Here is a 26,279-nt window from a genome sequence, read left to right as displayed (position 1 = left end):
TAGCCTCTGGTCATAGTGACAGCTATTTCCAGAATAATTCCATATTCATTTTTCAACCGTATTCAAATGTATTAAATTACCTCATTCTGAGTTTAGTAAATCCACCTTATCCAAATCTTAAAGCAGTATAATACGAAAAGTAGGATGATCTGTGTAATAAACTACAGTAATATAAAATAAAATACACAGTAATCAAACCATTAACTGCATGTGTTGGAGGGTATATGTGTTTTAAAGGTGGGTCTACTAGTCCCACCTATTAAGATTGACCATCAGTTGTCATAAGATCCAGTTTTCAGTTGCTAGTAATTTTACTTGACTTTAGATTTGTGCCTTTTGCTATCCCATGAAAATAGACCCAAATTTTACCAAGTTATAATAAGCCTTTGAAAAACTGTAGTTCACATATGCTTAGTAGAGACTTCTTGGATTTTAACAGCTAAATCTCAGAAGATCCCATTCTCAGTGTGCATGCTTGAGCCTCTCACAGCTCCTTGTGCTCACCATACCGCATGTGCCATTGCCACAGTGACTGAGTATGCTTCAGTCCAGGGCTACAGGTGAGAAAGCCAAACTTTCTCTGTAATGGCTACTGCGGGCTGGGGCTGACCAGTGGAACTGTGAGCAGGGAGCCTGTCATGTCACTCAGTTGACCACCTTGCTGGAACCCAGGCAGTGTGGAGGAGGAAGCAGTGTGATTGGAATGCAGAGGGGACAAAAGCCAGACTGGGAAGAAAGAATGGAGTAGATTGTGACAAGGAGTCTGGGGAGGTTTGGGGGAGGGGAAAATGGGAGGCTGAGACTCTTTGGAGGAGGAGGGCTGGGACTTTGGAGGCAAGGTGACAGAAGAGTGACAGGGAGGTTGGGACTGGCAGCTTTCAACTGCAATAACCATGAGAGCTTTCAGAGTAGCAGCCGTGTTAGTCTGTATCCATGAAAAGAAAAGGAGTACCCACGAAAGCTTATGCTCAAATAAATTTGTTAGTCTCTAAGGTGCCACAAGTACTCCTTTTCTTATAACCATGAGACAGTCCTTTCTGTTCCTGCAGTCCCCTGCCTTATACACCACACGCCTTCTAACTTCACAGATTAAGTAGGGATTCTACAGATAGAAGCCACTCTTTTTATGCAACCCTGATTCATCCCCAGAGTAGGTTCATCCTGTGCACAAATACTGGGGCCTTGTGGGGAAAATATAGTATGTGATATAAGACTATATCATAGTGCATAGGCAACTCTAATTCTTTCACTTCCTAACTTTTGAGTGCTTGACATTTCTATCGGAATGTTCTTTTAGCATAGATTTTGTATGTAGTATATTACAAAATACACCCTCAAACCCTTGTCTTCAGGCACTGAGTATTCATTAAGGTAGTGGTCAAACCCTCTGCCTTCTGAAAATGCTGATCCATGCCGGGGTACCTTTCTGTATGCAAAGAAGTTTGTTTTAAAATTTGCATCCAACTGCTATATTTAATATGCTGAAGCTCTGGAAATTACTAAGTGGCTCTAATTACTAAGGAGACAGTTTATTCACTTAATGATTATAGATCTGATTCTGGTTATAGACTAATTCTGAGGGATAATGTACTGAATAATCTGTGATTTTTGAGGCGAAAATACCTATTTATTCTAACTTTTTTTTCCTGTTTAGCTTGTCTGCCCATCTGCAACTCACATTTACTGGTTTCTTCCATAAAAATGGTATGTCTGTTAAAATTCATTATACTACATTATAATGTGTAATAAACCTCTTAAACGTTCAGTATCAGGGAATACACTTGAGCTGAATAGATTTGCCATATATTACAATCCCAGATGTTTGTACAGTGTATTTTTTTAATTGCTTTGAACTCGACTATCCCACTAGCACAATACTTATATATTTTTACTTTTTACAATAGAAAAATGCGTACCTTCTCATATGTACTTTAGATAAGTGCTTTGTGACATTAATACTAAGCAATAAAATGTTGCAAACTTTCACTCAGTACATGCAGATTCTGTTAAAAGCTTAAAGTCTTTGTCATGCTTTTAAACAGTTAATAGCTAAAAGTTGAGTTGTTCTCTTTAAGCAAGTATCCATAGGGAATTTTTCTGGTTTTCTTGGGAATTTGAAGTGGAACAAAAAAAAAATCAAGTAATGCTAAATTCCTATTTTGAGGTTCCACAAAGTTGAAAGAATATTTTCATTGATATAAAATATAGACCAGAAATAAAACTGAAAATGCCATACCTAGATCTTTAAAGATGAACTGAAATCTTGTATTTTGCTAATGATTTACAGTTGTAAATATCTGTATGTATATATGCAGCCATAACTTCACAAAAAGTTAATAGAATTCTTGAACTACTAAGACGTGAGTCCATGGTTCTTTCTCCTCCAGTTAGAACAGGAAGCTGTGTTCTTTATGGTGCTTTAGATATTGGTAATTTATTAACTCTTACATACCCGAATTCAGTTCTTTGCAGATAAATAAAAGAAAATTACTTTAAAATATTTTATTTTAAAAGATTTATTTCCAACTTTTAAATGAACACATGTATTCTGTTAGTGACCTTTTTTGTAGTATTCAAAAAATATTCAGCTCACTTAAAGATCTATATTTTTAGTATGGGTAATGGTATCTGCAAACATTTATGCTCTCTGAACATTTTGTATACTTGGCCTGGAAATTTTTCCAAAATACACTTAAATTATGGTTAGTAGCATCTGGATTTGAAAAACTATTTTGCCAGTGATAAATGGGAATTTTGTTTTGGTGAGTGCGTGTTGCTCCCTTGATCTAGGAATACTTCTGAGTGTTCCTTTTGTGGAATTGAAGAGGAATATCCAAAGAAGAGTGCTGGTCCCACTGCTGCCCTGATTCCATTTGGGAATGCTTATCTTCTGTTTATACCCTCAGGAATTTTTCAACTTGTTGCCTCTACTCTAATGCTTTATCATGGAAGCAACAAGGAGATCAAGGAGCCCATACCCTGTGGTGAGAACAGAAGCAAAAGAAATCACTGGTTGCTCCCCATGGCCTGGCAGAGGATGGGGGTGGGGGAAACGAATGCATAGTGCTGTAGTCTAGCTTCAGACACCTAATGATCCGTTCCTCCCAAATATGGTCTGTGGACGACACCTAATGGGAAGCACACTATACACAACTTCAAATAGTTGGTGTATAGAATGGGGACGCCTGGGTGCTCTCTGTGGGCCCTGCTGACAGACCATGTCTTTTAATTTAATTTCTGGCTCAGACTCCCTGTGTTGGTAGGTTTGAGCAGATTTTTCAAGATGTTAGCATAATTGCTGTAAATCATTCTGTGACTGTTGGTAATGTGGCTGTGCTGTTTAACTATGAAATCCTCATACGTTGGTGCTGCTCTTTCAGTAGAGAAATATGCATAGTGAAAACAATATGATTGCATGTTCATCCTAAAGAACATCTCTCATGAGCAGTAGTGAATACTAAATATAGAAAGTTTTGTGACAGACTAGCCATTGACATGCTTTTTTGGTGCGATAGTAAAAATTATTCCAAAAGCTCTCAGAATAATGCTAACTACTTTTTATTTTGCAAATTAAACACAGCTATGGTTTTTTGTATATCTGCTGGTCGGTATTCTTTGATAGGAATGTCTTTCTGTGAACATTTGTATTCTTGCATGAACAGGATTAATTTTCAAATTAACAGTGAAAAATTCTCTTAAAACTAAAAAGCATGTAAATCTATTACAATTCTTAAGATTGCTAATGCCCCTGTAAGTAATTAAAATCTGCAGGTGAGCTACCAAAATTGTTACTAAATTAAAAACAGATCATGCTTGTTCAGTGTGAATATAATGCCAGTAGGAAGGTGAGTTAGGAGACACAGGGCATGGTCTCTAGTATGCTGACAACTCTTTGATGTCTCATCTGATCTGATAGATGTAATTGAACATTTTACTTGGTGTCTGAGATTTTGGCTTTGGATGAGGGCTAGTTGGTTTAAGCTTAACACAGATAAGACTGGGTGTTTCCTGAGGTAATAGGGTGGGGGTGGCAACTAGAAGAAATGGGAGATTATGAAAGTCCTTTGATTGTGAAACTGAGTAACAAACTGGATATACCTCTGCAATTTTAAGTATTAGCATCTAGCTGTCACTAATAGTTCAAGGTAGCAGCTTTGACCAAGACTGCCTGTTAAATATCCGCTGGTCAAGAGCAAAACCTCTTTTTTGGGTGTAGACCTTTCTACAATGATCTGCATTTGTTGTCATCACACTGTTGTGATGTTCTTTGGGGATGCATCTTAACTTTTTAGAAACTAAGTTAGTGAAGAATATGGTTGTCCAGTTCAGTGGTGCAACATGCAGAAAGCACATTGTAAGACCATCTGTTTCACTGATTTTCATGAAGCCATGGTGTGAGATATATGTACTTTTTTTATAGTAGGTGCTTTGGGCAGTTTTTATTTTGGTTGGAGTAAGCTTAGATGGGTAAATTACTGTTTGGGATTTTTAAAAAATCTTAGTTTATATTCATATTTATACAAGCACCTAGAGCCATGAATAGTGCTCTGAAATACATTTGCAGAAATAGAAATATTCAGATGAGTAAGGAAGAAAAGAACTGGACTGCAGGAATGTTGCCAGTTAATTTAATAAGGATTTGATTTACTTAAGCAGCAGCAGATCAGTAAAATAAACTAGTTCCCAGTACACTCAAATTGTCTGAAATAGTTATTTTACTTTGTGATGGTTGTAAATTTCAGTTTTAAGAGGACAGAGTTAGATCTGAAGAAATCTGTTCAGTGCTGGACTGGTCAGTCTGTATTGCCAGAGACTGAATTTGTTCTCCACAAATTATCTTAAATTGACATGTTGAGGCCTTTATTTACACTGTAAATGTGTTTTAATCCAGATTTTTATTGGCATTGATGATCATACTACTGGTAGTAGCCATCTTGAACATTACATCAATTGGAAAATCTGTAGCACAGGGATTGTAAAATTATTTATTTTAAACTGGATTTTTTTTTCAGTTCTCTCGTTGGTCTCTAACACTCTGCTTGGGGTTGAAAGTTGAGATTTCTAACTGATGGCATTTGGGTCCTTGGCAATGATGCAAAGTAAATTGTAGATTTGGGAGGAGTAAATAAGAATTTTTTATGGGAAATAATTTAGGTCACTCACCTGAAACTGGAATTTTCTGGCTTTTCTTAACAAATCCACATTCACCCTTTTTTTCCCTATTGCTTCAGAAGCTTGTGGTTGGTGAATGTTCTACTCTGCCTCTGGGCTGTACTACGAACCTGTACAGTACCCTCAATTACAATTTTTAGTTATAGCAGTACTGGGTACATGTTTATGATGTAAACTTGCGTTTTGGCGTGTGGATCTGTGGGGGAGACCTATTTGGATAACTCCAGTTATAGGTAAATGATTCAGTTTTTTACTGGCTGTTTCCTTAAAAGGGGAGTTAAAAACTAGAGTTGTACTTTACTATGAACCAAGAGCTAAAAAAAGACGAATGGAAGTGAGTTTGCCCTGCTATGTTAAACTTTCAAACATTACAGATCAACTCTACTTACATTTTTAATCTGCTAATAATGGAGCAGTTATAAAGTAAGGTTCTTTCTCAAGATGGGGAGCACTGAAATTTCAGTAGGAGTGTGTGACTTTAGAACTTTGTAGAAAGTCCTTGTATCTGAAAATGGCAATGATTTAAAAAAAACTGCAGTAAACTTGTGGGCACTGAATAGAGTTGTTACTTTTTCAAGATTTAAAATATTTTTCTGTTTAGATAAGCCATCACAAAACTCAGAGAATGAACAAAATTCTGTAACCCTGGAAGTACTGCTTGTGAAAGTTTGCCACAAGAAAAGAAAGGTAACATGACTTGAGAAACATTTCATAAATGTTAAAGTGCAAAGCTTAATTGATTCCTAAACATCTCTTTAGCCTCCAGGTTGGTAATGTTAGTTAATGACAGCATGATGCTTCAGTTAAGAGATTAAATTGGTCTTAAACTTACATTACTACTAGAGAGCACTACCTGTCTAAATTACTTTCTGTTGATTATGGATGGAATTTTCAAAAGCACTTAAAATTGGCTTTATTCTGCTCTGACTGAAGTCACTGGGAGTTTCTGATTTCTGCGGGAGCGGAGTTGACCTGTACCGATCACTGTTGAAAGTAATCTTATAGGAAAAGCTGCTTAACTTGTTGCCTGCTGTTCTACTTATGGATGCTATCCTTAATCTAGATGTGTGTTTGGAAGGAAATTAACTTCTCATTTTCCATTTTTGCCTGCCAAGATATTTTTGGGTATATTTACATTTTAGGAGGCGCAATTTTTATTCATTCAGCTAAAGTTGTAAGATGATTTCTTGCAGATCTTGAAAAATCTAAGTGGTAAACTTTCCCTCATGAATGTGGGTTGCCTAAGACATCAATTAAAAAAAAAAATCTAGTTCCCATTTAAAATATTACTAGCTTGTATCGTTATGAAGATAACTTACCAAATGTAGCATGTCTTTCTGAGTTTGCATATAGCTATGAACAATGTCAGAGATAGGCACTGAAATGATTTACAGGGGATGAGGTACCCCCAAAAAGAGAACTGGGTGAAGAATGAAGAAATGCAGTTTTTTCTTTTGTAGCATTAGTTAGGCTGAAAAGGAGTACATTAGTGGAGACCTCCTTTCAATTTGAAGAGGAGTTATAAAGCTTCAGATTTCCAGTTGTCTAACAGCAGAAGCCCAGTATAAAAGATGGTGTCCCAAATTGAGACCTTTCTTACCACCTCAGAAGCTGGGCTTCTCACAAAGGCACTGCCTTGGACTTTGTTGGTGGCCACACCAGCACTCATATTCATTTAACTACGCCACATGCATTTGTATCTGCACCTGACTAGTAAGTGGGCTAAAACTTTTCAAGCTTTTTTCTCTTGGATGAAACCTACGTAAGAGTGTAATGACTGTAGTGGAGGTTCTCAAATTTCAAAGAGATGTTCAGCTTTATTTAATATAATTTAGTCTCCTTGTACATCTCACTTAATTTGCTGTGTTTTTCAACCATCCTTTATGTAAGACATTTTCCATTTTTTTGTCCTGTCACCAATGTAAATCCATATTTCTGATTTATCTCCATGTATTTTGTTTACATTGTGGTGATGTCCAGAGGCAGATTAAAATAGGCATTGTACAAAGTTATAGGATAATTGCTGTACTTAGGAGCTTACAACCTTTTGTATTCCCCAATCATCTGCCACCTCTTCTCTCCCTTTCCTTGCTCTGTTCTGTGTTCATTTTTTATATTGTTTCTCTGAAATATTTTTGTTTGACAAATTTAGTGTACTACAGTAATTTTCAGAAGCCTTTCTGAATTAGCTTGCTACTTTAATTATACTTAATGCTACACCCCGGCTACCAGCAAATTTCACTTCTTGAAATTAGCCATCCAGATAATTGATCTCCAGGATCAAACCAGACTAATCCAACCAGACATTTCCTTATATACTCTTAAATCCCTCATGACTATGGAAATGTGGAAGCCAAGTTGTGAATTTGTTTCCATTTAGGTTTAAAATTAGGGAAAGTACTTTGGCTGAACGTTCTTAGATGCCAGACATTCAGACCTGCTTTTAAGATCTGTCATGTAATTCAACAGTGTTGGTTACTATTTAGGGGGTGGACAAGTAGAATGATGGGAGGTAAATGTTGATTATTTTAAATATAAATTTTGTTGCGAGTTTAATCATTCTAAAGGTTTCCTGCCTTGTATATCCAATATGACAAAAGTGCTTCATGATTTGTTTGGGAGACACTGCATATGGCAAACCCAAATCTCCCAAACATTTCATTAAGAGCACTTCGTAATATTGGAAGGACAAGACAAGAGAGCCCTTAACAAAAGATTACATATTTTCATTATATATATTGTAAGTAAATGGAATTAAATGGGGACTAAGAACTACTTTACGGTCTTATTGAACGCTGCATGATAGTGTAACAAATTAATCACTTTTCCAAAAAGATGGCTGCTCCCAGAAGCTATTATAAAATGCCATTTTTAACTACACTTTCAAATTTCTGTTTATGCATGCAAAACCTGCTGTTTCAGATTGATAGTTCCTTGAAATTTGAATCTAGTCATACCAAGAGGATGCATTGTTTTAGGCAGCACTGTTGTTTCCAAAATGACGGTAGGGCAGATACAGATAAATTTTACATATTTTCAGATAGTGAAGAATTTCCATTTAACAAAAACCCCAAACCTTAAAAACTTTCTTTTATGCTTGCAGGATGTCAGTTGTCCAATAAGGCAAGTTCCTACAGGTAAAAAGCAGGTGCCTTTAAACCCAGACATCAACCAAATAAAGCCAGGCAACTTCCCATCACTTGCTGTTTCCAGCAATGAGTTTGAACCCAGCAACAGCCATATGGTGAAGTCTTACTCGTTGTTATTCAGAGTAACTCGTCCAGGAAGAAGAGAATTTAATGGAATGATCAATGGTGAGACTAATGAAAACATAGGTAAGATCAGTTTTTGAACATGCATTTGTCAGGTTTAGCTTATATGTATGTATATAGTCTTTCAGAATTTCAGGTTGACTAGTCATGCTCAGTAGGATCCAGAATCAAATATGGGTGACTTAATTGACTTTCATTAGTTTGTAAAGATGTGTGTTTCAAGACAGTACTAGAAAGATAGCATGCCTTTAGATACACACCATATATAATGGGTTTTGGTATCGTACACATGTAATAGCTAACTTTTATCAAGATGTATGGTAATGTGCATATAATACCAAAGGCTAGCTCTGGCACAGAGTTGATGATATAAAACAGAACTCTGGAATCTCTTCATTCCTGCTGTTGATTAATTGTCCTGCCAAAACACTGCTGGAAGGTTACTAGTGACTGAACTAAACGGATTCCACAGATACTGCTGTGGCTTTCATTAACAGAGCAAACTTTTTTAAAAATAAAACTGACTTAAATCTAATACCTTAATTTTACCAGAGAATTATAGTATTCCACAAACATCAAAGCTTTAATGGTAGTTTAGAGAAAAATAGTCCAGTTCTTTTTATTTTTGCTTTTAATTGTTACAATACACGATGAAAAGGGAGGGAGAACAAGGCTCAAATTCTGTAAGCCAGTTTATCTAACACCAAGTTAAAACGTGATTAACACTATAAGAATGGGGTATCCTAAAATGTTACTAATATTCAATTTAATGATAAAGTTCCAAAAAACATTGATCATATTACATTAATCCTTGCCTCTGTTACTAGTTAAAAATCACACATGTTAACTTAAAATATATAGTTGGGTCTTTATTCACACTGACTTCCCAATTTGCTGGAATTGCCTGCATTTTTAACAATTGTATGCAATATTTTTGAAATGCAGATGTCAATGAGGAGCTTCCCGCTAGAAGAAAACGTAATTCTTCAAATCGTGAAGATGGAGAAAAGACTTTTGTGGCACAAATGACAGTATTTGATAAAAACAGGTAATATTATGAAAATCATAATATTTTGTTACTCATGCAATTTGATATTAAATGAAAATCTACTTCTGAATTTCATTTTTCTCAATTTTTGTATTCTACATTTTCAATGTGTAGATCAGTGGATGGCTGAAACAAGTGTTAGCTTGGTCTTTGCTGTGAAAGAGTAAATTCCTTGAAAAACTAGTTTGCAGATTTCACAGAGGACACTTCAAACCTAACGTTCTTTTATAACCAATGCAGAAAACATATTCCCTGCTAAAACAAGTTTTAAGATCCTCCTGCGGATAATCAGCATAAAATCTGTCCCCCTTATCAGTTGTCAGAGACAGATGTAACTTCTGTAGTCTTATGGACCAGTGACTGCATAATTAGGAAAATAGCTCTTAAGTACATTAGCTAATATTTTATTTGTTGAGAGAGAACTTTCTCCTTACCCTGCTGATGCAGCCACATATACTATCCCATAATCATCTCAAGGATAGATTAGTTATCCATTACTTCAGTAACACCACAGTAATTGCATATTTCTCCTGTCAAAAGCATATTATTTATCTGAAGAACAAGTGTGTGCTGCCTCATTGTAAATATCAGTTACCATTGATTATGCAGATTTGTTTAAAGAAAACTGGTTTGTGTTTTTATTGATTTGTTTGGTTATCATAAAACACTTATTAAATGTTTTTGTTTTTTATTAAGATAACATGGCACTAATTAGTGTACTTAGTTTTTTTAAGGCAGTTTGCACTTATTTACAACTTAAAGCAATCCAAATGCTTCAGAAGATACCCGTTACTCAAAGTAACGGCAAGTGAATACTGCAGTATTCTGTGTTTTTTGTCATACAGTGTTGTAGCCGTATTGGTCCTAAGGTATTGGAGAGACAAGGTGGATGAGGTAGTATCTTTTTTTGCAGAGGTTTGCAACCAGAGGTCTGGGTCCCACTGGGGGGGCCACGAGCAGGTTTCAGGGGGTCCGCCAAAATAAACCAGAGAGCAGGGCCAGCGTTAGAGATGCTGGGGGCCTAGGGCAAGAAGCCCAAGCCCCGCTGAGGGCTGAAAGCCGAAGCCAGAGCAACTTAGCCTCACGGGGCCCCCTGTAACAGAAGAACATCAGTGTCTTGTGCTGACACAACTCAGTCTGCATCTATATGCATGCAGTTCAGTACAGTCCTGGTGTCTGCCTTTTTTGTAGTCAGCTTGGAACTCACTTGTGTCCAGAGTTGGGTTTGATGATTTAACCATACTGTTGTCGTCTTTGAAACCTTGGGATATGACAGTTGTTTTATTTTGTGGAGCATTGGGTAGGAGTTCTTCAGAGTAGAACCAGTCCAACTCAGCCATATGTACTGGATGGGCCAAGAAGTGTATGGCCAGCTGTTGGGAAGTGGAACCAATCTGTCCTCAGTGATTTTCTGAATTGGCCTAAAAGCTTCTGTCATGTCATTCCTTTAATAGAATACTCTTGGGGAAATTCTGCGCCACTGCACATGTGCTGAATTTATGTCCCCTGCAGATTTCTTTGCTTCCCCACAGAAAAATGACTTTCTGATGGGGAAGCAAAAGGAAGCCACAAGAGCAGTCATGCAGCCCTCCCCAGCAGTATGTTTTGGGTGCCCAGGGCAGCTGGCAGAGAGATAAATCACTGTGGGGTAGGTGGTGGGACTGGGGAAGACCCGGCCAGTGGCTCCTACCCTGCGCCAGGCTCAGCTGCTAGTCCCAGCTGGGTTGTGGAGGATGTTGCTCTAAAGCACTATCAAGGTTTTGGTGATTGTAACACAAGATTGAGTTTGGAGTTCACCATTACTGTTTGAAGTAGTTTCAGTGGATTTATGAAGTCTGCTGATTTTACCTTTTATCTGTGTATGTTGCATAACGGTTTTTAATGCCTAAGTAATAATTGCCTGCACTCAGATTGAAGAGCTGTTAGAATTCTATTAGTTGCAACTGTATTTTGGAAATCTGAGTTTCTCTTGCATTGGTTGCCTCTTGTATTGTAGCCAATCCCTATCCACCAGAAGCAAAAAGTGTCCTTTTTCACTTGTTGGCAAATACATTGCTCATAAGATACTGATGAGGGACACTTCAGGTTCAAGATTGCCTCCCTGTCTTGTCTATGGAATATCTGATGATGATAAATATAATTAACTAACCTATGAATATTCAATACATCTTTACCAGAGTATAGCTTGTGTCCTGGCATCCAAATCAATACTCAGCTCACTTACACTGTAAGCAAAGGTCACCTTTAGTTTAGGTTAGTGGTTAGGACTAACAATTAGCTAATAATTATTTCCATAAGTTCTCCTCTTTCAAAAATATAAATTAACTGTATCATATGTTATGTATGATATTTTGTCTAAAATGCATAGCAGTGCATTTAACTCCATCACATATCAAAAATATCTGAAAAGTAGTTAAATTAATCTTAAATGTCATCCTTACTGCAAAATCAACAAAATTCAAGTGCATATCGAGTGACCAGAGGAAGTAGAGAGTATGAACTTCAACAGAGATTGTTCCCTGTGTTTTCTGATAGCACAGTATTCCAAATTACAAACGTATTTCATATTTAGTACCTCTTTACTTTCTACTTATTTTTCTAAGTTACAAATGGTTAGCTATTTTCTTTTGTTTTTATTTACCATAAAGTTCAAAATTCAGCTTGGTAAACATCTTTTTCAGTTTCAGCAAATTCAAATTATGAAAGAAAACATGTTTGCCACTTCAAAGATGCTTTCTATTTCATTAATATCATTCTTCATTGTCTGAGTTGCCAGTTTTCGCAACTACACTTCCTTTTAAATTTTCCATAAAAACACAATCATTTATATTAATCATTTGAGGCAAGTATTTTTTAATCAGTGTTTGGGCAGAGTATCCAGAATAGGCAAATATTTAAGACTCAGTCCTCCAGTTGGGATTTCAGATATATTCCCTGTTAGTCTCCTTTCTTTTTTCTTTCTGTGCATGTTTTCTTTTTTTTCTTCTAAGCCTCTTTCCATTTTCTGAATGGAGTAATGATGGATCATTTCGCGGTTTACCAAATGCCATCAAGAAGCAAAACAAATAGGTCTTTGGTTTACTTGTTACGTTTATAACTTTAGACTGTTGAAATTCTTCCACTATGGTAAACCATGTTTCCTATCTAAAGGCAAAAGGTAAGGCTCTTCCAAGTCAATAAGCAACTATTACAGTATCACCTGCTGAGACATCTAAAAATATAGGCAGTACTGTTTTCCTGCAAGGCATGATTCTTGTATCGAATACTGATAAAATAGTTTGGATAAACTGAAGTAGCACTTAACTATTTAGCAAGCAGTTTTGTAAGTTTGTTTCTTTCTGACATGGAGTATGCATTTGCAACTTTGAGCTCTTGATAGGAATTGGAATGTGGCTAGTAAAATAATAGTGCCCTGAAAAGCAAAATATAACGTCTTGCTAGGAAGTGAGCTCATGGGATTGTATTTTGACATTACAGAATACTAAGGGCTTGTCTACATGGGGCATTAATGTGGTTTGGCTACTACTTATAAAGTGTAGTAAGTCAGAGCGGAGTGTGGGACTTCACTATGCAGCCAGCTAGTTTGCTGTAGATTCATTTTCTGGCTTGCTGTGCAGTAACATCCCATGTTGACAACCTTTAGTTGGTGTTTCTGTATACCTTCAGAAGTGACATAGAAACTTGTGCTGCCATTAAACATTTTCTAGTATATGACTTGAAATTGTACTTCCTAGTCACTTCTGTGTTGCTCCTCCATGCTGTTCAACATGAGTGATAGCGAACTTAATTAAATATTTTTCTGTAGAAATCTTAGCAGCCGAGCTTGCATGGCTGACTTGAGAATAATCATGTTTGAGATGAAATGTTTATACAGATTATCTAATGCATATGCTTTGGCATTGTCCTTACTTACATTGTCAATATCTGGACAGAAGTGAAAAAGCACAGTATCATGCTTGAATTGTCTGTTGCAGTGGAGACAAAGGTGTGTTGTGAAGTTTTTTGAGAACTTCATTCATTAAACCAACTGTCTTTGAAAGATGGCTTCTGAAAATGGCAATGGTGGTGAGTGGGACAAATTCTTTAGTCTTAGGAGTCCTGATCTGATATCCTGGTATATTGGTTTGTTGACTGGAAGTCTCATATTAGAACATGGATAATTTGGGTATTTTTTGATGACATTTGGTCAATAGGTTTTTCATTTACACGAAGATTCTCATCATTGCATTCATTTTGTATTTAACATTTATTTTCTCGTATCACATGTGGTATTCTCTCTAGGATTTTTTTGTCATACTTTGTCACTAGGTGTCCCATTTTCATCAGTTTTTGTTTTAGCTGAGATGCAGGCTGTGTTGTCAAATACACTTCTATCGGGGGGGTTGCATTAGTTTCATGCAAATGAACTACTTTGAGAGATTTTGTATGTGTAAGTTCCATTGAAATATATTTGACATTTTAAAAACAAGTGAATATATTTCAGCATACAGTGAATAAAATGTTACTTTGTGTGTACAGGCGCTTGCAGCTTCTGGATGGGGAATATGAAGTAGCCATGCAGGAAATGGAAGAGTGCCCAATTAGCAAGAAAAGAGCAACATGGGAAACTATACTCGATGGGAAGGTATGGACCATTGTCCCATTAGTCTACACAATACTTAACAGTTAAGCTGCTGAGATCACTGCTGATCACACTGACCTATGTTGTTCTATTGTTCACTTGTATTCCTCTGTCTGTATCATCTATTGTCTCTTGTACTTAAATTGTCAGCTTCTTGGGGAAGGAATCCTTTCTGTTTGTACAGCTCCAAGCACAGTGGGGTCCTGGTCTGTGACTAAGGCTCTTAAGCATTGCCACAATACAAATATTCAATAATACTCTAACTACAGTAAAATTAAGGTCACTACACAAACTAAACTTGTGTAGAAATTCTCCATTTCTTTGAATGCTTGCTCGTTTCGATTCCAAGTAAGTGTGTGCATGCTGCGTTCACAGTCGTTGGAAGGTTTTTCCCCTAGCAGTACCTGTGAGGTCAGCCTGGGTGCCCCCTTGAGCCATGCCTTTATGGCGCCACATATAAGTCCTTGCCAACCCACCGCCTCCTCATTTCCTTCCTTCTGCCAGCGATGGTTGTTGGAGCTAAGGGTCTTTCTTGCTTCGGCAGGCATTTCCCCTAGTGATTTTTGTATCTTCAATCTGTAAATAGTTAGTTAGTTTTAGTTGTAGTTAGTTTGTATTTAGGGGTTCCACCCCAGTTCGTTCCCCGCTTGGGGTATGCCTTGATCCCAAGGATATAAACCGTATGGGACCTGCTCAAAACTTGGGGCTACGTGCCGAGGAGGTGGTCGAGTCAGTGTACGCCCTGGTGGACATCCTAGCTCCCAAGGGGCCCTTTTGGGTAGCATTACCCCTCATAAAAACTATCCAGACCACCACTAAGACCTTGTGGTAGACTCCTGTCTCTATACCCCCTACAGCTAAGGGGGTAGAAAGGTAATATTTAGTACCTTCAAAAGGGTACAAATACCTGTTTACTCATCCACAGCCAGGGTTGCTAGTGGTAGCTGCTGCGAATGAAAGAGAAAGACAGGAAGCAGGGCTCAACCCCAAAATCCATGGACTCAGAAAAGCTGGACATCTTCAGCAGGACGGTGTACTCCACAGGGGGCTCCATCTTCAAATTACTAACCAGCAAACAGTCTTGAGCTGATACAACTTCAATTCATGGAATGCCATGATGAAGTTTAAGGAGCTGATCCCTGCAGACTCTAGACCAGAATTTGCAGCTGTGGTGGAGGAGGGCAAGGCAGCGGCACAGGCCTCCCTGGACGTGGTGAACATGGCCACATTGACCATATCCTCCGCCATCACAATGAGAAGTTCAAGGCTTCAAGTCTTGGGCCTCCCCCCAGAGGTCCAGCAGACAATACGAGACCTGCCCTTTTAATGGGTTGGGGTTATTTTCAGAGCAGGCGGACTCGAAACTCCGTAGCCTAAAGGATTCAAGGGTAACATTGAAGTCCCTGGGCCTGCACACTCCTGCTACCCAGAGAAAGCATTTTAAGCCTCAGTCTCCTCCGTGTTTCTACCCTCCCTAGCCTAGGTAGGACTTCTCCAGGAAGCGGGGCATGAATAACAGATGCAAGCCTCCCCATTTGCTGCCCCAATCAGGGCCAGGGCTCAGTGAGGCAGTCCTCTGGCTCCAAGCATGCCTTTTGAGGGTGTGCTGAGGGGAGGGGGCACCATTCTAGTCACTGGATCTTCCCCCTGTTGTCTGAACCATCTGTCCCCACTTGTATCGTGTGTGGGCCCAGATAACCTCAGACTGCTGCGTTCTCCACATGGTAGACATGGGATATTCTCTCCAGTTCTGCTCTTCCCTTCCTGGTTCCAACTTCTTATGCAGGAGGTGCAAATGCTCCTAGCTGCAGGAGCAGTAGAGGAGGTCCCTCAGGAGCTATGAGGCAAGGGTTTTTACTCCCAATATTTCTTAATCCCCAAAGCCAAAGGGGATCTCAGACACATTCTCGATCTGCGAGGCCTCAACAGATTCAGGAAGAAACTGAAGTTCCGCATGGTCTTTTTGGCCACCATCATTCCATCCCTGGATTCAGGGGACTGGTGTGCCACCCTCGACTTGAAGGATGTATACTTCTACATATCGATAGTTCCGTCCCACAAACTCTTTCTCAGGTTCATAGTGAATCATAGCCATTACCAGTTTACAGTCCTTCCCTTTGGCTTGTCAGCAGCCCCTGGGGTGTTCTTCAAGTGCATGACAGTCGTGGCCGCCTTCCTACAGAGACAGCAGGTGCAGGGGTTCCCATATGTTGAAAACTGGCTTGTCGAGGGCCGCCCCAGGGCTCCGGTAGATGCACATGTACATCTAATACAATTGAGCTTCGACAGTCTGGAGCTATTGCTAAATGTGCCCATGTTCACCCTATCCCCAGCCCAGAGGATAGAGCTTATAGGAGTTGTGCTAGACTCCACCCAAGCCAGGCCGTTTCTGCCAGAGTCGTGCTTCCAGACCATGTGCTCCACTATAGAGGACTTCCATCGTTTCCCCACCACACCGACGACAGAGCTGCTTGAAGCTGCTCGGTCACATGGCTGCTTGCACATCCGTAGTCCAGCATGGCTCAGAGCCCTTCAGGCCTGGCTGGCTTCAGTATTCCTCCCAAACAGAGACAGTTTGGACAAGGTAATCTTGCTTCCTTCTCAGGTTGTTGAATCTCAGCTGTGGTGGCTCAACCCTCAGACAGTTTGTGCAGGAGTGCCCTTCTCTAGACCGCAACCAGCGATGTCGCTAGTCACAGATGTTTTAGTATTGGGGTGGAATGCGCATCTAGGTGAACTCAGGATGCAAGGCCTCTGGTCCCAAACCGAACTCTTGCTCCGTATCAATGTCAGAGAGCTGAGGGCGGTTCACTTAGCCTGTCAAACCTTCCAATCCCACCTGGAGGGCAGGTGTGTATTAATCAGGATGGACAGTTCAACAGCGATGTTTCATAGAAACAGACAGGGTGGAGCACGCTCCTCTCCCCTAAGCTAAGAAGCCCTCAAGCTGTGGGACTTCTGCCTTCTGCATAGCTCACTCAATACACCTAAAGGCGTCTTACCTTCTGGGATCCCAGAGCAAGCTGGCGGGGACCAGCTCAGCAGATCCTTCCATGGCCGTGAGTGGTCGAGCTGCTTGGACATTGTGAACGGCATTTTCCAATTGTGGGGAGTTCCCCAGGTGGACCTGTTTGTGACGAAAATGAACAGGAAGTGTCAACAGTTTTGCTCCATCCTGAATCACAGCCCGGGCTTGACTGCGGACGCGTTTCTCCTCCTCTAGAAGGACCATTTGTTCTATGCTTTCCCACTTATTCACAAGGTCTTGCTCAAGATCAGAAGGGACAGGGTGTCAGTCATTCTGATAGCACCTGCCTACCCCCGCCAATGCTGGTACACATCACTCCGGGAACTGTCAGTAGCTGCTCCGATCACCCTGCTGTTGGTGCTGGATCTCATCACCCAAGACCACAGTCGCCTCCAGCACCCCAACCTCGAGTCTATCCGACTCATAGCATGGAAGCTTCATGGCTAAACGCCATAAGTTGGTGTGCTCTGAACCTGTCAGGGAGGTCCTCCTCAGCAGCCAAAAGCCGTACACTAGAGCCACTTACTTAGCTAAGTGGAAGAGATTTTTCCATTTGGGTGATGCAAAGGGGAACGTCTCTGACTCAAGTATCAATACCCTCCATCTTAAACTATCTGTTGCACTTGAAGCAGTGAGGTCTGGAAGTGTCATCCTTAGAGGTTCACCTAGCACACCTTGCCGTTCCACTCAGGGGTGGACCGTCAATCAGTCTTCGCTAGCCCGATGGTAGGCCGTTTTGTCACGGGTCTGGAGAGGTTATACCCTCCAGTCAGTCATCTAGTACTAGCATGGGATCTTAACCTGGTGCTCTCCAATTTAACGGGATCTCCCTTTGAGCCCTTAGCAACATGCTCACTCTTCTACCTCTCATGGAGAGTAGCATTCCTGGTGTCAAGGCTTTGATCTCAGACACCCTCCTGGGTGAAGTTATTGCCATCTGAACCTCCATATGCGGTCTTCTACAAAGACAAGGTCCAGTTGCAGCCTCATTCAGCCTTTCTGCCAAAGGTGGTATCTCAGTTTCACATAAGTCAGGACATTTTCCTTCTGGTGTTTTACCCTAAGCAACACGTCAGCAGCGGGGAACAAAGACTCCATTCCCTAGATGTGAAGCGGGCTTTGGCCTCCTATGTTGAAAGGACAAAACTGTTCCGGAAGTCTAACCAGCTCTTCGTTGCCAAAGCAGACAGGATGAAGGGCCTCCCTGTATCATCCCAAAGAATTCTGTCATGGATTACATCCTGCATTTGGGCGTGTTACAACCTGGCAAAAGTGCCAGCTCTGACACTAACAGTGCATTCTACATGGGTGCAGGCCTCCTCGGCCACTTTCCTGGCACAAGTCCCTGTACAGGAGATTTAAAGGGCAGTGACCTGGTCCTCAATCCACGCATTCACTTTGCATTATGCCAGCATGCCAGGAATGATGCAGCTTTCGGCAGACCGGTGCTTCAATTAGCGAATCTGTGAGCTCCAATCCCTCATCCGATGGTCTGCTTGGGAGTCACCTACTTGGAATCGACATGAGCAAGCTCTCGAATAAGAAAAAAATGGTTACCTACCTTCTTGTAACTGCTCTTCAAGATGTGTTGCCCATATCCGTTCCAAGACGCACCCGCTTGCCCCTCTGTCGGAGCCTCCAGCAAGAAGGAACTGAGGAGGCGGCGGGTCAGCAGGGGCCTATATGCAGCGCCATGAAGATGTGACTCCAGGCCTGACCCAACAGGTACCGCTAGGAGAAAAACATTACAACAACTGTGCATGCGGCATGCATATGCCTACTTGGAATCGACATGAGCAACTCATCTCAAAGAACAGTTATGAGAAGGTAGGTAACTGTTTTTATGGCATGTGGTGTTTCATCTCAGTGCCACATTAATTTGAAAAATCGGTTATATATTACATTTGACTCGGGCAGACCTAGAAGAATATGGTCCAAAAGGAAAATAGTAAACAATACATTAAAAAAAAAAGGACAAAGAGAACTTCTAGAAAAACAAGCTGGAGCATAAAAACACAATCATAAGAAGATTGGTGATCATGGACTTTTGGGCCCTCGCTTATATTGATGAGCAGTTATTCACACAAGTAAGCCCATTGAGGTCAAGAACTTTTCATGTGAGTAACTGCTAACCAGTGTACAAGGAGACAGGGAAGGAGAGTTACAATTTGTCCCTTAGTGTTAGCATTTTTAAATTTAAACTTTTTAAATGCCTATCTTGAGAGTACAAGAGTCTAAATTTAGAAAACGATTACAATTATGATCAAAAGCCACTTGTACATTTTGATTTGTTGGGGAAAAAAGTGTCACTTCACCCCATAAAAGCTTTTTCATTCGAAGTAATTTCAGTGTTTTCTCAAGTAAAAACATGGTGGCTCTTTTGTTTTCCCCCACAGAGGTTACCTCCATTTGAAACATTTTCTCAGGGACCTACACTTCAGTTTACCCTTCGTTGGACAGGAGATACAAATGATAAATCTACAGCTCCTATAGCCAAACCTCTTGCAACACGAAATTCAGAAAGTCTCCCTCAAGAAAACAAGCCTACTTCTGTTAAACCTGCTCAGACTATAGGTAAGTGAACACCCAAGTTCTCATGTTTTGGGAACACTGACTTTTTTTTCCTCTTTAACAATCTCTTTGAGCTCTTCTACACTGAAATGCCCACTTCAAAAATTCCTCATTGCTGCATTACTAAATTGAAAAACAAACAAACCTGTGAGGTCCCTTGTTACACCAGTGAAGCTATAAAAGATTATGTAAAACCACTGCAGCTGAAACAAATGGTGAATGTACTGGTTTTCCTAATTTATTTTTTGTAGGAGTATTATATTTTCATTGCTTTTACTGAAGATTTTTTTAAATGGAATTTTAAAGTAAGCAGAACATGGAATAATTTCCCATAAGTTTATTTTAAGACTAGCAGGTGAGATCAGTTTAAATATTCATAAGCAGATAGATAAAAGCTTATCTTAAATACTGATATGATGTAAGTCTTCAGAAAGGTAATGGTAGGATCTAAGGATACTTTTTCTAGGATTTTCTGCTTTCCTAGATTGCCTTCATCTTTCTAATTTAATTTATTAATTGAAATTTCATCCAACTCATGCATTATGGTGAAAATGATCCTATTAGGCCAAAATTTGGCATTCATATGACAATTGTGTAACATTAACCAGTTGTTTCTAACATAGTGGAAAAACACTGTCTGAAATAGTTGGCGTTTTAAGTCAGAATACATTTTGATAAAAGTTTGAGACAGATGTTTGTCAGTTGGCATTCATCAGAATATAGAGATTTTGTAATCTCTAGAGCTAATTTTTATATTGTCTGGGAATGGTATTGAACTGGTAATGATCTCCTTGATGTGTAATTGATGTAGTGTATTGTAAACCTAAAATATATGTACTATTCAAGTAAGATGAGTTTCTTGTCAGGGTGTTCAACTTTTTGCCCTTTTTGCTCTTGAGATTTTGCATTTGACTAGCTGATGGAAATTACTTACTCTTAGAATATCAGACTTGTAGTTTCCATCTACATGAAAGAGGAGTTCTGAAAATTGTATTAATTCAGCCTTCACAGGAGCTGAATAGCTCCAATTTCTACCCATTATGCTCCGCGGTAAAACTGTGTACTGGTGTCCTGTTGGTAAATTAGAACAAAGCTGACTTAGTCATTTGTAATTGTCTGAGGTAAATTGGTATTCATAGAATATATGTGAAGCTTTAATACTCAGATTTTTGTGTTTTTGTTGTTGAACTGCTTCTTTTGACCATCTTTCTCCTCAGCAACCTGTTAGTGGAAGAGTTAGTAATTCTAAGGATCAGAGCTCTAGATACTCAAAATCTTTCAAACTTTGTTCTGTCTTTCCATTTTGGTTAAATAAATTTTCTCTTGACACTTCCTTTTTTTCCCCCTTCAGCAACCTGTTAGCGTTTACTGTAAGGTCTTCCTGTAACGGATTGGGAGTCTAGATTCAAACTGTAACAATGTCAGTGTTTAAAATGTTTTCTTCATCACTGCATCAAATGTCATTAAAGTCAAGCAATATTGGATAGAGTGCTCTTTTCAAATTCATTTAATGTTCGTTCAGAATGCTTCAGTTAGGAAAATGACTTGTTGAAATGTTCACTGTTTCATTCCCATTTTAATTTATAATAGAATTGAAGACTTTAATGGATTACTGTAATTAAAAATTTTTTAAATGATAGTATTAATTTTCTATTTTTGCATTTAATTAATCTTGAATCTTTTGTACTCAATGCAGTATTAGTGGAACAGTTGGGTTTTTATATACAGATGTTGGTGCTATTGTGCAAATAGACATTTAAGTCACTTTTGTGTTAGTATAATCTGGCCCACTACGTCTTCAGAGGCCTGTTTTATCATAACCTATTGATATTCGCTGTATACCTAAATTAGACATTTTTTCAGTCATCTGGCATAGTAAAATTGGTTTAATTTATATGAACTAGTATTTTGATGAGCACTATTGAAATGCCTATACATAAAAATAAAATGGCAAAATATACACAAGCCTAAAGAGATGTCTTCAGTACCTATTTAAAAGCTGTCACCTAAATTTGTAAGTGGGTCATTTTTGAAAGTGTATTTTTGTTGCATGTAAAATTATACCTAGACTGGATTTGCATTGAGAATTATAGTGGCTATATTAGAAACCCCTTGTAAAAGGGAGTAATACAGGCACCTGTCATAGCTATAGTGTTGGACGTAAGGTATGAAAATGACATTGCTCTCTTTTCAAAAAAGACATTTCTCAGTTAAAGATAGTAAAACTTAAAAATAGAAAAATGTACCTTTTACTCTTGTAGTAAGCCTCGCTTTTAAGCATCATTGTTGAAATCTTGCAAATCTATTCAGATTTTCAAGATATGAGTAAATTGGTAGATTACTTACAAGAAACGTACTTTACACTAGTGTTAAGCATTCTTTGAAAACTGAGGTCTGGTCTACACCTAAAACATAGCTATGTCACCTGGGTGTGAAAAATTCATACCACTGAGAGACATAGTTAAGATGACCCAAGTCCTGATGTACCTACCGCCTGTCGGGAAGTGAGGTGGGGGGGTACTTTACTACAGCAATAGAAAAACCACTTCTGTTACTGCAATAAGTGTCTACAGTGGTGCTGCAGTGCTTGTAAGGTAGACACATCCTGAGTTACTGAGACACTAATTAAATTTAAAACATTTTAAAGTGTGTGTGGTGGAAACACACAAACATCCTTAGTGTGAAAGGTGTAGCAGTTGTAAGTGATTTATCGTGTCTGTGAAATATATACTGGATTAGATATGTCAAACGTACAGATTACTAACCAGTTCCAGCTCCTGGAGCTTAATTTGTATTACCAAGCAACTTGATTCTTATTTGATCACTTGTTTCCTGCAATGCTGACAACTGAAGAAATTTCAATACTTAAAGTACATACTCAGCAAGTAGAATGCAATCCGATAATAGTACAATGTCTGGAGGAATGTTTAAAAAAATCCTGAACAGGCTCTCTATCTTTATTGGTACATCCCTGATTTTGTCATCTAAAGGACTGTAGTGCTGTTAGTGTGTCTGTTATGTTCAGCTGGATCAGGAAGCCATTTTCTTGCTTTTCCAGAGCCTAGCTCAAAAGCTACAGAATAAAATCTAATTGTAAATTCAGTCCCTGGAGACAGGCAGTTTTTGATAGTAGATAGGGAGAGCCTTTAAAACTGACTGGGTGTTGGTCTCCTGCCTTAGTCTTAATGGTTTGCAGTTTCAGGATTTCATTGAATCCAGTGCTTGGATTCCTGGGTGACAGCAGTGGCTAGCCCAGATATTGTAAGCTGTTCCTTGATTCAGATCTAAACACAGTTGTTCATGCCTTTTCAACCTCCATGTTGGAAAATTGTCATATATTTTGGTTAAGGTGAGACTTAAAGGCCACTCAACTTTAAGTTATACAAAATTCAGTAATCTGCATTTTAGGTTGCTTGGACTGGCACAGCCACAACATCTAGTTTCTACACTAGCACCTGATTCACTTCAGGGTGTTTATTTATAAAATCTTAACTGGCTTGGAAACTTCCAGTGTCACTCATAGGTTTTAGCTGGAATGCAGTTGTTCTGTCCTCCAGGATTTAATTCCTAGAGGTTGAAGGAGGCAGTTATTCTCTTTAGAGAGTCCTCTCTGTTCTGGAGTTTCTTCTTCTAGTTTGCTAAAGTCTGATGCCTTTAGGATGGTAGTGCAAGATGCATTAATTGAATCTGTCTTGTTTGCTGATTTTGGTCCATTGGAATAGTAGCTGTTTGTGGCTGGAGGTAATAACGGGAGAAGGTCTGTTTTGTGGCCATTTGTTTCCAATAGGTGCACGTTATTATAATTTGCCCAACTATTGCGTTATATAGTAATAAACTACATGGGTCACAAGTGGCCCCTGCCTCTATACAGCTTCTTCCAAGGGATAGGAATTCATTTAACTACTTCAGGTCGTCTGTGTAGTAATGCAGACACCAATCAGCAACAGCATCTGTGCCCAGCTCTCCAGAAGTCCATACCCATCCTTCACAGGATGAACCTTAACTTCCTCAGCCATACTTAGAATGGCAGCTGCACCTTCCAGGAATCTGAGATGCTGTCCAGAATAAAGTACTGAAATGATGCTGTCCTCAGTAAGGCCTTCCTGGTGCCAGATCCATTTGATTAATCCTCCACCCAAACTAGGGATTAGAGATGGGATAGGAGCTACTTCATGACTTTGGAAATAGGGACTGCTAATTTAGCCCAGATAAACTTAGGTAAGTCCCAGTAGAGGAAGTCCTCAGGAGGAAGTCGAATTCCTCCTCTACTGGCAAAGTTCCACTTCTTATTGCTTCTCCATGCCAGGTCTCCTGGTGGTCCACTGTTTCTCCGGACTTGGCTAACGGTGGAATTGTTGAGCAGAGTAGCAGTTGACTGCAGAAATGAACAGAGAGATAAGGAGCAGGTTGTTGGCCAGAAAAGCCGCATTACTAATTTGTCTTCCATCAGAGCAGCTTATCAAGCAGGCTGGCTCACCAAAGAGCATATTCTCCCAGATGAGAAATCCCACCAGGGAAGGTGGTCCAAAGCAATCTGTAAGCAATAAACAACCTTGAAGGTGTAGTTATCAAAAACAAAACTCTCAAGATTCTGCAATAGATTCATATCCCAGGACTTTGGACCATTGACAAGTTGTTGTTTTTATAGTGGAGGAAGTTTCTAATATCTACATCTTATTTCCTGAGTGCTGAGAAGTGAAGATGCACAGAAAATGCCTGGTTATGACATCTGCAGGTTGGGATGGTCTGTTGTGGAACCCAGGCATCAAAGGACAGGATCCGATACAGCTTTCCGGAAGATAAATATGCTCTGAATGTTGTCAGCTGTGCTCCTGGCAGACTTCCTAAGGCAGACTTGTTAAAGAATCTCTCTCTAAGACAGTAAAACCTTTCAGAAGATTGGGTTTGACCCTCTGCTAAATCCTGAAAACCAGAAGAAAGCCCATAGCTTACTACCCAGGAGTATATGGTACAAAGAACAAGGGGTGTAGGTCCTCTTCTTGCTTTTATGTTGGTATGCAAATTTTCACCTGTTCATAAAATCTTCAGTGCGGCGTGTCTGCATTTTGTAAACAGCTTGAAAATTGAGATTCTATATTTAGTGGCTAGAGACTAATTTTGACCCATTTTGTTGACCATTCAGAGGCAAGTAGGTTTCATAATTGGTCTCACTTCTTAGTGGGTAGACTTTAAGGATCAAGTTGTGTACTTAAGTCTCTCTTGTCTCTGACCTCCATTTGAGTCTACATATTGCATTTAATTTTTCTGGCTTACTATTAGTAACTTGCCTTGTGGGCACGATGTTACTATGCTGAATGAAAGGAATGACCATAGTAGGCTAAAAGGGAGGCTGTTGGTAGAGACTGTCTGCCAAGCACCTATTTGATGTTTGAATCGCACTGTCAACTAAGGAATTGTTATATGCTTATGTGACACCAAAACTTGGCCCTAATATTAACCAAAAAAGTTTGATTTCAGGCAAAAATTCTAAATTAAATACTTGTTGTTTACATTATAGCTGCATTTGATACTGTGTGTTCTCTTGTCTGACTTAAGAAATCTTTGAAATTGAATTTAGGCAATGTGTTCTGAGTGAAGTCATCTGAAGCTATATTTTTCAGTTTCCCACCCAGGTCTGTTTTGACTATTACTAAAGAAATATCTTACTTTAAACAGAGAAGCCCTGACCAGAAAAGAGAACATGGTTCTAAACTTGAAATGTTCAGGTAATCTGAAGGGTTCCCCCAATCTGGAGAGCCACTTGGTGTTTAAATGATAGTTGTAACTATAGATATGAGAAGGAAGCTGAGCGCCAAGACTCGTTGTTTGGTGAGCTACCCAACTCAGAGTACACCAAAGTAGCTCATTCCCTCCAGAATGAGGGAACCCTTCATAGAGCTGCTATATTCAGGTGAGAAACAATGTCCTTTTCCCATCACACTAAACAGACGTGTGCGTCTTTATACATATGTTCTTTTTGTAGCTGTGAAAGAATCCTTGCCAACAGACCTACAAACAAGAAAAGAGAGAGATGTTTTAAATGAACCTCGACAAAAGTTACGAATATTTTACCAGGTATTGAAAGTTTTAATACCATTAAGAATGGAGGAGTACATAGTGTTACAGAATTTAAATGTTCAGGCCTGATCTTTATGCATTTTTTTCCCATCTGTGTGAAAGAGGAGGAATTTTTAGCTATATCTGCAGCACTGTCCCAGTTGGTGCTTCAGCAGAATAGTACTTCCCCCTAGATCATTCCCATAGGGAATATGTGTGCATGCTGGGTTTTGAGGGTGGGGGACTAATAAATGAAAGATTTCAGATAATGCTAATACCAACCTTTTTTTTGTTTGCATCAGTTCCTGTATAACAACAATACAAGACAGCAGACTGAAGCCAGAGATGACTTGCACTGCCCATGGTGCACGTTGAACTGCCGCAAACTTTATAGTTTACTCAAACATCTTAAGCTTTGTCACAGCAGATTTATTTTTAATTATGTTGTAAGTAATCTTACTTGACAGTTATCAGTATGAAACAGTCGGTCATAGATACTGTATAGTGCAG

The 26,279-nt window shown here is 39.2% G+C and overlaps 1 protein-coding gene across 1 annotated transcript in view; it reads left to right on the top strand.

The window, feature by feature from the left end:
• The window catches only part of SUZ12 (SUZ12 polycomb repressive complex 2 subunit), a 50,137-nt gene that overhangs the window by 17,367 nt on the left and 6,491 nt on the right, over positions 1 to 26,279 (top strand). The window contains exons 5-12 of the mRNA XM_073310755.1: positions 1,655 to 1,704; positions 5,774 to 5,859; positions 8,276 to 8,507; positions 9,390 to 9,492; positions 14,011 to 14,116; positions 19,538 to 19,715; positions 25,696 to 25,787; positions 26,072 to 26,215. Coding sequence (XP_073166856.1) covers positions 1,655 to 1,704; positions 5,774 to 5,859; positions 8,276 to 8,507; positions 9,390 to 9,492; positions 14,011 to 14,116; positions 19,538 to 19,715; positions 25,696 to 25,787; positions 26,072 to 26,215 — 991 coding nt within the window. The remainder of the gene's footprint in view (positions 1 to 1,654; positions 1,705 to 5,773; positions 5,860 to 8,275; positions 8,508 to 9,389; positions 9,493 to 14,010; positions 14,117 to 19,537; positions 19,716 to 25,695; positions 25,788 to 26,071; positions 26,216 to 26,279) is intronic.

This window comes from Lepidochelys kempii, chromosome 14, assembly GCF_965140265.1.
Source record: "Lepidochelys kempii isolate rLepKem1 chromosome 14, rLepKem1.hap2, whole genome shotgun sequence".
NCBI classification, from domain to species: domain Eukaryota; kingdom Metazoa; phylum Chordata; order Testudines; family Cheloniidae; genus Lepidochelys; species Lepidochelys kempii.
Note: the sequence above shows the minus strand (reverse complement) of the source record. Positions and strands in the feature narration are given on the sequence as shown.